The 17,418-nt window shown below is 30.0% G+C and overlaps 2 protein-coding genes across 4 annotated transcripts in view; both read left to right on the forward strand.

The window, feature by feature from the left end:
• LOC136983637 (uncharacterized) overlaps positions 1-2,018 on the forward strand; it is an 82,704-nt gene extending 80,686 nt beyond the window's left edge. Inside the window, exon 15 of the mRNA XM_067280436.1 lies at positions 53-2,018. Coding sequence (XP_067136537.1) covers positions 53-157 — 105 coding nt within the window. The 3' untranslated portion in view covers positions 158-2,018. The remainder of the gene's footprint in view (positions 1-52) is intronic.
• A 1,827-nt stretch (positions 2,019-3,845) lies between these two features.
• On the forward strand, positions 3,846-11,883 carry LOC136983656 (visual system homeobox 2-like). 3 transcript variants are annotated; one of them, XM_067280463.1, is made up of 5 exons: positions 3,846-4,273; positions 6,683-6,748; positions 9,849-9,930; positions 10,010-10,065; positions 10,805-10,912. In XM_067280463.1, the coding sequence occupies exons 1-4, from the start codon at positions 3,886-3,888 to the stop codon at positions 10,038-10,040; spliced, it is 567 nt and encodes a 188-aa protein (XP_067136564.1). In that variant the 5' UTR covers positions 3,846-3,885; the 3' UTR covers positions 10,041-10,065; positions 10,805-10,912. The 3 variants fall into 3 exon arrangements, with proteins under 3 accessions (XP_067136564.1, XP_067136565.1, XP_067136566.1); XM_067280464.1 differs by lacking the exon at positions 10,805-10,912 and adding an exon at positions 10,148-10,174; XM_067280465.1 differs by lacking the exons at positions 3,846-4,273; positions 6,683-6,748; positions 9,849-9,930; positions 10,010-10,065 and adding exons at positions 10,384-10,419; positions 11,151-11,328; positions 11,601-11,883 and having other exon boundaries at positions 10,805-10,928.
• The last annotated feature ends 5,535 nt before the right edge of the window (positions 11,884-17,418 follow it).

Here is a 17,418-nt window from a genome sequence, read left to right on the forward strand (position 1 = left end):
TTATTTTATATATTTATAAAACTTTAACTTTTCTTTTCCTGTTCTCTTATAGTTAGCTGTTTCTGATTCAGAAAGTCTTCTAATTGAAGAAATGGGAAACAATCAAGCACAATACATCATCAGTCTGAAGAAATATTTAACTGCAAAATTAATCTAAAGTATCTAATGAACTTTTATAGACATTAGTTGTAAAAATTTACAAAAAATGTTGTATATTGTAGAATTTAAATTTTGTGTATATATTTATCTATTCAAAGTGTATCTAAATACTATATCAATTATAAATGTTTAAAAATCATATTAAAAATTGTTATAACATATACTTAAAATTTGATTTATTATGAAAAGTTTATATAAATACAAATTATATTTCAACTTTTTATATTTATATATTATGTTGTATATTACTTTTTGATATTTTTCTATTGTTGGATTGTTTATTAGTCGGTTATACAATGCCATCCGTCATTTGTAAAAAACAAATACGTACGAGCGATACATCCGCAGAGGGGGACAAACAAGGCACTTGCCATCCTATGGATTCCAGTAAAAGTGATTTGAGATATGTAACCTTACATCCTTGGCCATGGGAGGCTTTGATGCAATACTGTATTCTATAATCCACTTGTGGAAAAAACCCTCAAAAAAGTTAATGATGTAATTATTTGTCTCCAAACCTTGCTCCCTGGAAAATTTTCTGCAGATGCCCATGCTATGACCAGTGATGAGTCGTATTGATGTACTTGTGTTGATGCAAGTTAGCTAAAATATCAAATAATTATTTACAACTAATTTCAAAACAATTTTTAATATTTTAACTATTATCAAACTGGAAAGTTATTTTTTAAACAAATTGCAAACAACTAAACAGAAAACAGCAACATATCAATGTTTTTATTAATGTTATCTGTGATAAATTCAACATTTTATATATATATATATTTACACCTTAAGATTAAGTCTTTCCTCTTTGTGAAGAGAATAAAACAGCTCAATTTGAATTCACCTGATATATTAAAATTTAGTAAACAAAAATATTGAACCTTGTCTTAAAACAGACTAGTTCCACTTTGGATATAATAATAAATTTGTTAATACAATAAATTGATAGCTGTTATAAAATGATATAGAAAAGAATTATCTGGCGAGTAAATGTAGTTCAAGTATTTAATATATAATGTTCATATACTAAGTACATTCTATTGGAGTGTATTGTAAGTGATAAACTAGATGTTAATTGAAAACAAAAATATATATTCTAGTCCAAATTATTCTGTAAAACCCACAAAATGGCAGAATAGCATTTTAATATAAATAATAAAGTTATAAATGTTTTTAAAATGACATAGGCTAAATTTTCAGTGTAAACTGATGAAAAATTGATCTTAGAAAGTTGGAAATGTAATCAAATAATATAATTAAAATTATCTTTTATACAATAAATCATTTATTTATAAAATTTCTTTAAAATATTAAATTCAAAGCTCAAAATTTGTAAAAATAATTTTAATGTAATTTTATAAAATTGACTTTTCTAAATACTAATAAATACATTTATTGGTATCTTATCTCATTAGGAATGTTTGTCGTTTAATTGAATGAAATGAGTGTTTTTAATTATTGAAATTCCATTAATCAATGAAATTTATTGCTTATTTTTTTTTTATATTTTGCAAAGTAATTATGTTCAGATACCTGTGAGTAACCTCATTTAATTTTGATCTCATTCATCATTTTAATTGCAGAATATTGTAATTTTGCAAGAAATGAGTTTCGAAGTTGGATAACAAAGTAAAAAATGTGTGTCCAATTTTACTTTTCTAATAGGATAGAAATTAAAGTAAGAAAATTTATCTTTAACGAGTTCTCATTATACTATCATTCATCCTAACTTCGTCATTTTATATCAAGTATGTTATAATGAATTTTTCTGATTTAATTTTTAAAAAATAAAAACAACTGTAAATAAGTTTTAAAAAAAAAATGTATTGTTAAATTTAATAAAAGCTATAACAATATACTTGCATTACTGAACTTCTCTGATTATTATAGCGATTTTTAGCCACAAATTTCATACAGAATAATCATCATTAAAATATTCAGTGTTACGTTATAGCCCGTGTATAGTGTTGACTTCGTCATTTTTTGACGGAAATATTTTCTTATAAAAGATTGGTTTGGCAATTGCCCCTTTTGCCCAAAAGGATATAATGTGCCACTGAAAATATTGATAATGAAAAACAAAGTTCAAACGACGTTATAGAAACTTTACAATAAAACAGTTTTTTTGTAAATAATAGATATATTTGGAAGACAATAGAAAACTTGTAAATACATCCGACTTTTTAGTAAAATATTTTCCACCCGTACTAAAAACTTATACGATTCGTTAAGCCACTTTTACGGATATAACATTAGCCAACTCGACTACACATTTTACAAGTAACACAGGGCTTACACGGTGTGTCGGTTCTAAGCCCAAAGCAATTTTGTATAATTTTTAACAACGTCCCGTTTTCGCTCCCAGTATCCGATTAATTAACAAGTAACTGGTCAGCGAATGTGCCGATGTGTCACATTAAGCTTCGAAATATCACGCACCGCAATTAAAGACAGAAGTTAACGAGTAATTGGGACGGAAAAGAGAAAATCGCCATTTTATCCGGAATAATTGTTAATGTCGCACGTGGCCACCTCGGGCAGGTGGCGCTTTTGGCTAACGAGCGATCGAGTCAATTAGGAGCGCGAGATATGGAAGGTCACGTTCCGTTGTGACGCATAGATGAAGTTAATTTGCCGCTTTCTAACGCTGTACGCGCCGGTAAAATTTCGTCTCGTATGCAGTTTTTCCATTAAAGTTCTAATAATTTATAAAAATACGAAAGCGCATACGTAACAATTAATAAAAAAAAAATTTTGAATAGACCAATAAAAATCTTTGGTATAATTAATTGTGTTTCAAATGTAATTAGAAGTGAGTTTTAATGTACTAAAAATTATTAATATAACCCTATAAAAGTATATATATTAAATTACAATATTTATGCATGATAATGAACAAATATACGTAAAAATTACTCGACAATTAATTAAAATTATTCAACTTTCACTATATTATTTATATAATTAAAGATAATTTATATTAATACCACTCCAAATCATTATATATTTTATTTTTAGTTTTGTTATAAATAAAATCATTCAAAATATTTTTTTTTAATTCCAGAAAAAATAAACATAAATATAGTTTAAGGCAGGAATATTATTTTAATTTTCCTTTAAGAAGGGTATCAAATTTTATTTTGCGACTTAAAAAAAAGAAATTAATTAAAATTTTATTACTTTTTAAAATCAGACACACGGAAAACGTACGCACGCCAATAACGAACTACGACAATAAACAAAAAAAATTATATATATATATATTATATTTGCGTGGCGATTGGTCGAAGTCCGAGAAAAATCGGCCAATCGTAGAGGCAAATTTATGTAGCCACGCCCTTTAGGCGTGACGGGAAGACCGAGGTGTGGGTATTATTATTATATATAAATGATAGGAATTTAAATAGAGAGCAGTCAATTTCCGATTGTAAATCGCTTCGTTCCCGTCAGAGAAGTAAGATGATCTTTATCGAGTAGAAGAGCACGAGAAGTAAGTTGCGTATCGCGTAAAACATTTTCCGATTGGTGCGATCGGTGACATCATCGGGAAAAGGCGTGTCCAGAAGGGGAAAGGAGCAGCGCTCGGTGGAGATAAGAAAAATCTCGAGTTTTGACTGTTAAATTAAGGAAGAGCCTCTGGCGAGTGACGTAAAATAAACAACTCATGATTATTATACATTAAAATCACTTAAGTCCCGTAAAAAAAAGACCAAAAAAAAAAAAATGGTTTCAGTTATGAATCTGCTTAACGGTAACCGAATCTCTCAAGGAAGCGCGTCGTGTGATGGAACCATTCAAACCCAGCGATCTCCTTTCGCTATTCAGGAACTGTTAGGATTGGGTTCGACTCCGGTGGATCCCAAATCGAACTCCAACAGACAGTCGACGGGTGGTTGTTCTTCTCTTTGTCTACCCATGACTCCTTATCTGCCCGCCACCAGTCAGAGTTATCAAGGAAGAAGCACGGCCGACGGACACTGTTACGCCGATTCTGGAAGAGTGTACTTCAGTCCACCGACTACTTTCGTGTCCGGACTAACTGCCTTAACACCCTCCGTCTTTGGTTTCGACCAGTCCAGTCCGGCCATACATCAGACGGACGCTAGGACAGGTAAGAAAGTCAAAAATCTCATCCGCAAACGATAAATTGATTGGTGGTAAATCGGTAGAAGACCCGAAAAACTGCCAAAAAATTTAGCATATTTAAAGTAATCCAACATGTTTTTATATAGCCTATATTTTTTTAAAAGTTAAATCTCCAGATTAGAGAGAAATACAGAAAATAATAACAACACCGAACGATTACTTTCGGGTGTACATTTTCTCCCAAAAATTTCCAGGCTGTAAAGCCACAAAATTATCTAGTTTAATACAAACCGAGGAGGTCCAGAACCAATAAAGGAAAAAAGTGCATTTCCACCATAAACCATTTTTTCGGGAAAAGCTAAAAAACTGATACCCTGAATTTTATCATGTGTAGTACTAGATTATTGTTATGGATTAGTGTACTACACACTAAATTTTGGTGAGACCCGAGTATACGTTTCCGTAGATTTTAGCGAAAATGACACGATCCAATAAATAAATGTGTTCCTAAAAATGGAAAGACGATACAACGTTTTGTTCTGGACCTCCTCGACTGTGCTTTTACTGTATTCCAGACGTTCCTGTCGAATTAGTCTCTAATTATGACTAATTAAATTTACACGAATTAATCTAATAAAAATTAGTCGTTACGTATAATCATTGGCCGTCGTTGACGTAAAACCCAAACCTACAGACATTATAAAACCATTTTAATTTTTAGAGTAAATGTTTAATTATTCGTCTCCGTAATAAAGTAAAGCATCTTTTTAAAACTTTCGCCGAATTTAAATGATTTTAATAGATTGTTAATTTTTAATAGAATTAATTGTTGGATCAGATGGGACATTTTAATTCGGACCCAACTCGGCCTTTAAAAATTAGGAAGGGCCAATTCTACAGGCTAACTCGAAACTACAATTAATGAAAAATACGTGTTTAAATTGTTATTCTCTATTGTTAGTAGACTATTGTTAGATAGGATAGTGAAAGAATCGAAGAAAGAAAGAAAGAAAGAAAAAATCCTCAGATTTAAATCGGAAGAGATTGAGATTAAAGATGAAGAAGGAGGAAAAAAATATATTTTCTCTTGAAGTTAAATCGCTCAAAAAATGATTTGGACAACTCTTAAGACGTTTGCCGAAAAATATTTCTAAGTTGGTTGCTATAATCTCGTTTAGATAGATGGATGACAATAATATGCTGTTATAAGAATCCGCACCTCTTACATTTCTTTATAGTCGAATAAATTGCCTTCTGCGGATAAGATTTTTTTGAAATTTATTCGATATTTCTCTATATAAATATGATTTAAGCTCGTGTAAATAATCTAACATCTATTTTATTCGCATTAGCTTTACCCACGACTTGATTTATACGCGTTTCTCGCGAAATTCTCTGTCAATGTGCTAAATATGAAAAGAGATTTGATAATTAATTAATTAATGAAACTACATTTAAATTAATTCATTTAATTATTCTCTTATTAATATGTAATTAAGTTTATAATTTAATTTTTTTTAACGAGAGCTTCTAAATTATATTAAATTGGACTGTGTACAAAATTTTCATTTCACGAATTTTTAGATTTGTTTTCTCTATGTAATTTCATTCTCTAAATTTGGTCTATTTTCTCTGTGAATTCATTCGAATTATAGTGAAATAATCATTTTAAAAATATTCAGGAGAATTATTTTGCCTAGGTTATCTACACGGGGAAAAGGATGATCAACCGCTAAAACTTAAAACAATGAATTTATAGTCGTAAAACTTTAGCATGCTCCTTTAATTTAAAAATAAGAATCCCGTTTAAGTTTGAAAAAAGCTTATTTTTCATAATTTCCTTAGAATCTCGTAAAAAAGAAAAACTGTTTTGGCCTAACTGTTTTTTCTTTGGAGATTATCATTATAAACAGTTCAAGAAGAGTCGACATATATTTATTGCAAATAACAAATAAGAAGAGGATTTAAAACAATTGAAATCAAACAGTAAGGCTTTCCTATTAAATTATTACTGACAGAAAGAATACTACTAAAAATAAGCTAATAAAGCAAACTTATTAAATTTTGAGAAACTCCGTGTTTTAGGTATACTCTACTGTTAAAACTTCAGTTAAGAAGCTTAGACTTAGCACTGTTTATATCAGAGATATTAGTAAATATCTAACAAGTAAAATTTATTTAATATATATATATATATATATTTTTTATTTTATAAGATTTAGATCTATTTTACGCTTGTTTTTTAATCATTTATACACAGATTTCAACGTTAGAACGTAATGATTACTTCGTGATCTAATTTTAAAAAAATATTGCAAGTTATGAAATACTCCATTAAAATCACCAGCATTAGAATTTTCTTTTTAATTTTTCATATATTTTTATTTTATTTTACTTTCATTATTTTTGGTTTGGTTTATGTTTATTTTTATAGATTATGATTGGGCTGCGGAAAGGTTACAAGACGATTATTCGTATTCGCAGGATCTACATTACTCGGGTAAGTTTAAAGAGCCGAAAACTAATTACTATAAAATATTTTGATGAAAACCCCCATTTAGATTTTGTAAATTATGATATTAATCATTCTTTACTAAGTGGATCGAATTTCTAAAAATAACTCCTCTTTTTTTTACATTAGCCTAAATAAATAAGTTCAAATTCAACTCATCACATAAATATTGCCTAATTTTGTAATTTGCTACGAAATTTTTCGAAGTAAAACCTATAAGAAATTGTTTACGAGCGGAATTTTTAATAATATACAAAAATTAATTCGTTCGGCACTTTACAGACTTAACAAATAACAGAAAAATCAATTTAAATTTTACAAATGTCTAAACAAATAAACTTATTAATTTTTTTTACAATTTAAATGCATTGTTTCATTCATAAAATTATTTATTTAATCGAAAAAATTAATATTTTATCCAGAATTTTTTTATGCGTTTTGTCAAAATTGATGTAAGACTACACTTAAAAGACTTAAAAATTAATATCTAAACATAGAAGCGATTTATGAAAGACTTTCAAAGGATTAATATAATGCCATTTCTAATTAATATAACAATGATTATATTATTACCATTATTTATTCTCCCGATTAGTCTATTCTTCTATTGTTAATTAAGCCTAAAGATCGCAATGCACGAATCACCATTAACGAATTGTTTTATTATTATTATTAAATAATTTCCCGTTTTTCAACGTCAGATAAAATCAGAATTCCGCGAACAGAGTCGATTTTTTCCCTCTTTAGGATCGTACGAAAAATACTATCCGAGTGTTCGAGTTAGTTAATAATCGATCATTGAACTAATCTAGAGACATTCTTGGGCCAAGTTTGATTTTTGAAAGTTGGAAAGAAGCTTAAAGGCCGAGTGTACTCGTTCCGGGCTTCTACATCCTTCGGGATTTTCTACAATGTTTGCATTAGTCATAACTAAACCAGTTAGGTAAGTGGAAAGCGGGCCCGAGATTGATTCTGAACGTGAAGAGCGAATAATCCTCCTGCAGCTTGTTGTGACATTGGCCTAATGCTTTCGATGGAAACTTCGTTGTGTAGTTTTTTATCATTCTTACGTATGGAAATATTTCGTGTTTACAGATAATTAGGGCCTACAGCTAATGTTGTCTATCGGTTGTTAAAAATAATAATAATAATGTGAAGTTGTTATTAAACCGATAAAATATGCAGGACTTTCTTTCAGTCTTTCCTAATTACTTAAAAAGAATTTAATGTAAGTAAGAGTTTATAAATTCTAATACAGTAGATATATTAGAATATGTTATTTTGTCGTGATGTAGGCTATTAATTTTATATAGAAAATTCTAGTACTGGGTAGAATATTTTCAATAGATCTGGCTTAATTTTCGTGTTTTATAGTTTATTTAATGGCAATTAAAATTGTAGCATACACTATTTTAAGTAAACTTTTATCTAAACATGTTAGAAGTTAAATTATAATTTTCTGTTTTTTAAAATTTAGGCGTAAGATTTTTATTAGTCTAGTTTTATTACTACTATTTTTTAGATTATATAATAAAAAAATAACACGCATTAATTCTCATTATAACTTTTGTAATCTAGCTTACTCACTATAAACAAATTTATTATTTCAATAAGTTTCTCTTCATAATTTATCCAAGTTAAACCATTATTAAGAGACTACGCGTTAGTTTTACTTTATTTTTTAATTTTTTTTCGAGAAATGTAACAAACAATTGTTCGAAGATACCGAAGAAGTGATTGGCAATCGAGGTGATGTAACTATGCTCTTCGTGTCAAGAGTTACGTTATTGTCAACATTATCTTGTCACACCTGTGGTCGGGATCAAAGGTCACACTGGGCCAAGTGTTGACATAGGGTGGGATTGATCATCTCCTGGTATTCAAGGTTATTCGAATTCCGCAGCTTAAAAAAATGCCTGTCAATAGCGAGTATTTTTATAAAATTATATCAGTTTATATATATTTCCATCGCTGGAAAAAAATAATAATAATAATAATAGTAATTTTAAAACTCTCTCACTCCGTAAGAAAAATATATAAATAAAAATTCAACAAATTAAAATAAACTTTATCAGCAAGATAAGAAAGAATTAAATTTCTCGACGTCATCATATTACTTGGCAGTCTTTAAAAGTGCATGCAAAACTTTCTCTTGGATTTACTTTTAATCACAAATTTGAGAAGCGAAGAGGCGTCTAGCGTAACATCGTCTTATGACAGGAAAGATGGAGTTGAATTATCTGCGAAAAACTTTTAATTATCCCACGTCACATGACACCATCACGAGTTTGCTAACGCGCACACAGAAAATTTCCTTCAAAGCTGATTTGACAACAACTAAACTCCGGACTCATATTTCTGTGGGGGTGAAAAAAAACAAACAATTTCTTGGCCCTCCCGAAACATACTACTAGACTAGTATACGTCGGATAGACAGAGATGGAGTGAAGAGAGAGAATCAGGCAAAACTCTGCTTAGCGCATCCTACCTTTGGCCTGGAAAATAGTATTGATCGCCTTTCACCCAAGTAATTGAATTCCGGATTGACTACCTCCTTAAGCCTTTAAGCAGCCGAATTAAAATGTAAGTCATTTTACACATGGTTGAATCGCCAAACAGATTTGGTGTTTTTCCCATGTCGGGAGGAGCCATCTGCCGTGTAAAGCGCAAGCGCGTTCTGTCAAGTAGCCCGTACAGATTAAGAAGATAGTTAATCACGAACGGAGGTTTTTAGAGGATTTTACATACTTCACGTTAGGGGGAGAGTTAGTCTAATACCTCCGTCTCGGTTCTCCCTTCTAGCTTTTGTTTAATATAGATTAACCATTAAATTCTTTTTACTTTTGTTTCGGGAAAATTAACGGGATTTTTACTTGTCGAGTAATTTTAACGTAAAAAGATTAACCGACCGGGTTTAATAAGGCATTAATGCTTCATTAAACTCTTTTCATGTAAATTACTTTACGCGTTAGATAATTTTCATTTTTAGTCGCAGTTAATTCCCTTTATAAATTATAATAAATTTTATCATCATTTACCTCTTCCGTATTATTCCAACTTAGTTATGTTTTGTTATGTATTGATTTAGGGCTTCTCTCCGATTTTAACAATAAATCTTACTCGGGCGAGGAGCAAAATGTGACTAAGAAGAAGAAGAAGAGAAGGCACAGGCAAGTGTATTCTAAGCATTCAGTTTTTTAAGTTGTATTGAAAAATATAAGGCTACACATTTACAAGCAACCCTAACAGATTAAAACCATCACTGTTACCAAAGCTTTGATGTTAGAGATTTACCAGTTTTAAAAGTACAGTAATTTCTGCCTTACAACGTGGGATATTATGTAGATTCGATTGCGAGTCCATAATATTATATTGATCAAAATGTAGATTTTTTAATAATCGCTAACAATTACGGGGGGTGATGTGGGTAAGGATCCCTCAGAGGCTTTAGGAATAAAATTTAAACTAAAAAAAAAAAAATCTAGAACATTTGAATTCCTACTGTAAGTTGTATTAGAATTTCAATGGCTGTTGTTTATAAATAAACGGTACTTTAGGGTACGCTTAATTTTTCTTCGTTGTGATTATACTTTTTACTTCATTCTCCCAGATAACCCCAGAGCAAATCTTACTTGTTAGCTACGCCACTGATCGCTAAGGTAATTTTTAACTATGCTAAACTATACTTACTCGATGGTTAGTAGATACATCAATATCTATATATATTTAAATCTAATTCACGAACTGCAAGCATCAAACAGGAGTTAACTTATTTTTACAATTATTTCGAAAATAATTCGTTGTGAAATTCTTAATTCGATTTGATAAGCAACACGGCAACAAAAATTCCAACTTAAAAAACATTAAAAATTTCGGTTCCGACTCCGAAATTAGTTCTTGAGTGTTTGAGTCAACAAATCGCTCTCTCTCGTCAGGATTTGACAAAATTGTCAACACGGCGACTGTCTTGTGTCAATGAATTGATTAGATTGACATTTTCCCGCTCGACATTTACTAAAATAGGATTTTTCGCTCTGTTTTCAGGACAATATTTACTAGTTATCAATTGGAAGAGTTGGAAAAGGCCTTCAAGGAAGCTCATTATCCGGACGTGTACGCTCGAGAAATGTTATCTCTGAAAACAGATTTGCCCGAAGACAGAATACAGGTTTATATGTTTGTTTAAACAATAATAATAATAATAACTTACGTCTCTCTTCTATTTGTTATATAACTGAGCGAAACGGAGTTATCGAATTTCACTAAAGATTATTCGATAAAATTATAAACTGGTCATTGTTCGAGCCGGATGTAGAATTGGCGCGTTATTGAAATGAGGCGCTTTGCTTAATTTCGGAAAACTCAATTAATTATCGTCACGTCTTTGCAGGTGTGGTTTCAAAACAGAAGAGCAAAATGGAGGAAGACGGAAAAATGTTGGGGCAAGAGCACGATCATGGCCGAATACGGTCTCTACGGTGCCATGGTACGACACTCGTTACCACTCCCAGAGACTATACTGAAGAACAAGGATGGAAATTCCACTTCTTGCGCACCTTGGTTACTAGGTACATCTCGAGTTTTCTAATTACAACACAGCAGAAAAAATATGGAATGTAGCGTATCCCCCGTTCGCTCTATTGTACTATAGTTTCGTTAGTCGTTTTCTTTTATTGTGACGATTGTAAAAAAAACACTTAAAACTGCAGAAAGGTGTGTTTTTTAACGCTTATCGATTAGATCTGTCAACCTAAAAGGCAATGTATACATATTTAAAAAATATATATGTTATTAGTTGTTGTAGGTCTACTGATTTGGATAATTCGATCGATACTTTCAGGAATGCATCGCAAATCGTTGGAAGCGGCGGAAAAATTAAAAGAAGCTGATTCGACTACGGAAAGGGAGGATAAGTTGCAACAGACGGGAGCTGAGAGCGCTCAAAATTCCGATCATTCAAGCGATTGTTTCGCTCAGAGAAGAAGCAAAGCCGAAGGAAACGGAGTGGCAAATGTTCCATCTTCGTTTTTCTAGGTTTATCTTTATAAAAAAATAAAAAAAAGGAGTGTACAATATATTCAGTCGGGACAGGTAATTCTGTTGCTCAAAATTTATGTTTTAAACTACGACACGTACATAAATTAGAAAGGTTAAGAGAGGAAAAAAGTTCTGTTTAAAACAGTATAATAAAAGGGTTTTTATAAACATCTCTTTTAAAAGAAAAAGGAACGTAAGAAAAACATATTTATTTATAAATTCAAAGTAAATTTAGTTTTTTATTTATTTGACAATTGAATAAACTACCTAAAAAATAAAAAAATGCGAAAAAAATCGAAATTTAACCGTCTAATTATTAGTTTTAAAAAAGTACTTTAAACCACGGTATGGTGTTTTAATCGGCGGAACACACCAGAAACATGTCTTCCATCTTGGAATTGTGGGTATTCTAGAATGTATTTTAGTTTTTAAAAGCATAAGTATTGTATGAATGTTATCTGTTATAATAAAAGAAATCCTTATAAATCTGGTCTGAAGATTTTATCCAAGAGATCGATTGTATTAAACTGTGACGTGTAATAAGACAACAAGGGCGGGTGTCACGTGGTCTGTTATCTAATTCCTTCTTCCTCTTCGCTCTGGGAGTAATGAAAGGTAATTTTCAAGGAAAAGGTCAACAAAAAGCGGACGAGTTTGACAGATGGGACGTTACAGAAGTCTTTTGACAAAATTTCTCTTTTGGCGAGCGGAATGAATAGCGAAATGGTAAGGCTGTCATTTTAACCTTTGTTCGGTTTAAAAACCCGTTTAAATATAATAGAGAAAGGCTTAAAGTGATCAGTAATTATCGAACGAGAAGATAAAAATTCGATATTGGCGACGAAAAACGAATAGAGTTAAAGCGATTAAACCGTTATGGCAAAGTATTAGTAATTCCGATTTTCGACGTCTTCGCTAAGTGCCAAAACCGAGAATAACAATCGAGCAAAAGAATTCCTTCCTCTAGACTCGAGTGCTCTTTGAGACGGCAACAAGGCCCCCTACCTGGAAGGCCGTCTTTGGATTGATGGACATCACGTGTTGACATGCTTAGTAAACAGAGTCTGTAGCGAACAAAACCTTTTTAAAACCACCCCGCACCTAACAACAATGATGACCATCGGGGGTCAGGACACAAGAGACTAGCTGAATGAACACAAAAAACTCCCGTGGAAAGAAGCGTGAAAGACTTGTAGAATGCGTTTAATCGACCCTTTAATCGTTGGGATGTGACCCCCTAGGGTCGGACTAGGGGGTTGGACAGTTTCCCCGGAGATTCATTGTACTCTTTCCCTATTAATTTGTAAAAGGGGATGCCCCATCGGCTAGATATTGTGCGTTGTGTTATTTGGGACCTTAACGGATTGAACACGTTATTTTTCGATACGTTCTAATAGAACAACCATTTCGTTTTTCATAAATTACTCTTTATTCAGATTAATTCGACTAGAATTTTTCTGTTACAACACACAGAAACAGTTATCGTGTGAACGGCCAGAAAAACTCTGCACTCAAAATTTTAAAGAAATATAGCTTTTCCGAAAAAAAATTGTTATCAAATCATTCGTATTTCTTTAAATAAATCTAAATATGAATTGTAAAATTATAACTTACGTTTTAACTAGTTTAAATATATTTAAAACCTAGTTTTAAAAAGATTATTTTTCTGTTTTTAATCATCTGTTTCTTAACAATATGCATTTATATAACATCAAATTACAATATTGAAGTACATAATCGAACATTTATTAATAACTTTAAAGCATTCAGCTAGTTTATTGTATTTGATAAAAATTACTTGATATAATTTTTTATCAAATACAATAAACTAGCTGAATGTGATCGACATTACTCTGGTTTTGGGGAGTGGGGATTGGTGACGTTGGGTTGGAAGAGTGATAAAAACAATGGTTTTAGTAACTAAAATGTACACTTATTGATTCCAGTATTTACCATAATGAAACTTCAAAACACACAATATTGCTCGGGCTTAAGTTAAAAGGGGGTGGACTCTAGGGGTGATTGGGAGGAACCTACACAATAATTTTTTAGGATACCGAAGAATATTCGTGCCAAATTTGGTGCGGACACATTGAAGGGTATAGATCCTTTTACCTAACATCTAACATACATGTTTTAACTTATATTATATTATATATATATATATGTGTGTGTGTGTGTATATATATATATATATAGAGAGAGAGATTATTGTTGCTCGATAAACAATCAACAATAAAAAAACAAAGAAAGCATAAAGCATAAAGCGAAAAAAATATTAAATAAGTTATAATAAATTTTTCTTTTGCGATGTCAAGGATTATAAATTTAAAATTATTTCCACTTTTTTTACGGAATTGGTTTTAATGCGTGACAATAATTCTCTTAATGAACTAATTAAGTTAGAGTTTTCTGCGATAAAAACTATAAAAATTGAATGGAATTTTAATTTTAAAGGTAAATTATTTAAAAACCGAAAATTAAGACAATATAATCGGTCGAAAAATTCTAATTAATATTTATTAAGAAAAACATTGTACATCGCGTATAACCTTTTTAACTTTATATAGTTTTAATAACTTAGTATAAGGCTTTTTATAATTAAATTTCTTATTTATGCGTACGATAATTGAAGAAGAGTGTAAAAATTAATAATGTGTTCATTACGTTTTTTCCCCTTCCTCTTTCTTATTTTCATCTAAGCTTATTACCCGATAAAATTACATTAAAAATAGCCAAGTTTAGCTTTTCCTTAAAGCGTAGTAATTATGCAGAAAGCTTACATTACAGGAGCAATAGTTTAATTAGTGTCGAAGAATAATAATGTTCGGTCACTCGTTTCGGAACGATTTTTGTCTATATAAAATAACAACCCGACGAGTAAACTTGATAAATGTTTATACAAACATGCGATTAACTCATTTTAAAATAAATAATTAAGTATTATTTACAATTATCGGTCACGAATATCTAGCGTGTATTTGCTGTTCATCAGCTTTTTTTTTTAAGTGAAAATTTGCGTGTTTATTTAGCTTCTTGCGATTGAATATTTTTAATAAAATATTCACTTAAAACGGACGTTTTATAGCGTATTATTCCCTCTTTAAAATATGCTAAAACCTGCAACGGATTCGGCATCCGACAATCTCCACGCTCTTTAATCACGTGAGCGAAAATCGATATAAGCTCCGTCCTTATTGGCCAAACTACCCGAAGCTAACTATCATTAAAAAGACCTACTTTGCTGCCATCTAGCGATTACTTTCAGAAGTTAATTACTTTATTTTTTAAATTTCATTATCGTCTTTTTTTCCAATTAAAAAGAAATTCGCTCTCTAATTATCCTTTCATTTTCTGCTAATATATTTTTCGGTCGTAACGTTAAATTAATTTAAATTTCTTACATATAAAATATTGCTACTGATTAGCATTCGACTAATAGTATCGAACGCGATTACGTGATGAAAATATGTTTTGTATAATTTAAAAATCACAAATAAATAATAATTATATTATTGTTAATATTTACAATTCTCTTAATTTAAATATATTTTTAAAATGTTTTTATTGGTATGTAGAAATGCTTGCCCCCTACCATATACATGCATTTACACACTTACACACACACACACACACACAACCACGTGTAGGATTTAATTATGGTATGTATATTTATCAGATTTCGGGATGAAAAGGGCGGTGAGTAAACCCTAAAACATTAAAATGCATCGTCATCGGACCTAGGTATGTCCTCAAAGTTTCAGCCTTCTATCATAATTAGAAGTAGATAAAATTTGAGGACATAGAAAACTTAAATTAAATTTTAAACGCTTTTGTAACTGCAGCATTACTTATATTTTTTCATAGGGATAATGCTTAATTTTTCTTCCTTTTTTGATTTGTATTTATTAAATTATAAATACCTCTATTTAATGATTTTAAATTACAATACCGTATTGAATTTAAGGTGTACTTTTTTCGCTTATAACCGTGCGTGGAAATGATCTTCGTTACTTTCCAAAATTCAGTATGTCAAGTAGACTAAGTACAGGTACAACTAACAGAAAATATAAAATAAATGGTGTAACGGTGTGATTTTAAATACACGATTAGCATTTTTAATTTTTAATAAAATTGTTTAAAATTATTTACTTATTAATAAGTAAATACATTGATGAAAATAAAATGTCTTTTGGTCGTGTCCAATCACCAGAAACGGCAGTCTTCAATTGCAGAGACGACTTTTTGAGGCTACGCCTCTGTAAACACACGCAAAACAGTTTAAAACTGTTTTGCATGTGTTTACAGAGGTTTTTTTCTCTTAATTATTTGCTTGTCACCAGTAAATTTTAAAAAATTCACTGGTGACAAGCCAATAATTAAAAATGCAGTTTTGTATATATATACAGGTCAGGTGCAACAGCAGGTATACAGTTGAGAATTACAAATGTTTGGTGTTCATTTTTTTTATTATCTTTTATTAGTTCGTATTCTTTATTTGTGATTTAATTTGTACATAAAAATAAATGTGTTTTTTCTTCCTATTGTATGTTTTTTTTCCATAATAACAACTGTATACTTTTGCACCCTCCTGTATATTATGTATGTTTTTCTATGTATTATATTATGTAAATATCGTCAGCCATTTTTAATTGAAAACTATCTACTTATAACTATCATTCAAGTTCTTTCCTGGAAATCCAAGCCTTAAATTCTAAGTAACTTATAATTAAATAGAAGTAATTCAGAATGGAATTTTAAATTATGATTTTATTTTTGGTACTATTACGTTTTATTGTTTAAAATTTTCTAATTAATCGAAAAATAAATGAACGAAAAACAGTATAATATCTCGTATAGATTATTCTTTGTTTTAATTACTTTTACTTCTTTTTGTGTGTTTAAAGTTTAAACTTCACTTGAATTAAGCTACTCGTTCTGAGATAAAGAAAATGTGTTATTTCTACAAAATACAATCTCGCATACATCATTTTAGAAATAAATACTTATAAAATTTACCTGAAATTTAACTCTTTCTGGATATGAGAGCGTTACTCTGTGGAGAAAATATACATCACACAATTTTAGAATATTGTTTATACACATATATTAAATGCCGAATATATGCGATTAATTTTACACACGTAAATATTATTATTATTTTCTTTTTGTTTAAGTTTTACAGTTTTGTTTCAAATAAAACCAAACTTTTATAACCACTAATCATGCATAATAGCATTCAAAATTAGTACATATCTGGTTCTTGTACTGTACCATACATTTTTTTGTTTACCTTAATTCCCTTTTAAACAACACCAACGAAAAAAAATAAGCTTATAAATTATATACAAGAATCAATACAATTAATTTGAACAATGATTATATATAGGCCTACATATAAACCTTATACACAAAAAAACAATAAATAATTGTTGCGAAAGAGAGAATTTTAAAAATTTTATCGATAAACCAAAATTAAATTATTCAATTATTTCTAATAATTAAATAAATAAATTTTTAAAAAATTTTTAATAAAAATCTGATTTAAAAAGAGATTCATTTTTCTACTGCGAGATGGCGCCAGCTTCAGAATAGTAAGTGAAATAACATTATAATAAATT

The sequence above is a fragment of the Centruroides vittatus genome, unplaced genomic scaffold (genome assembly GCF_030686945.1).
Source record: "Centruroides vittatus isolate TY-2023 unplaced genomic scaffold, ASM3068694v2 contig_884, whole genome shotgun sequence".
Classification (NCBI taxonomy): domain Eukaryota; kingdom Metazoa; phylum Arthropoda; class Arachnida; order Scorpiones; family Buthidae; genus Centruroides; species Centruroides vittatus.

Coding starts and splice junctions, on each gene's coding strand:
- LOC136983656 (XM_067280463.1), top strand. CDS start 3,886: ATGGTTTCAGTTATGAATCTGCTTAACGGTAACCGAATCTCTCAAGGA. Junction 4,274..6,682: donor TCAGACGGACGCTAGGACAG/GTAAGAAAGTCA, acceptor TTATTTTTATAG/ATTATGATTGGGCTGCGGAA. Junction 6,749..9,848: donor GCAGGATCTACATTACTCGG/GTAAGTTTAAAG, acceptor GTATTGATTTAG/GGCTTCTCTCCGATTTTAAC.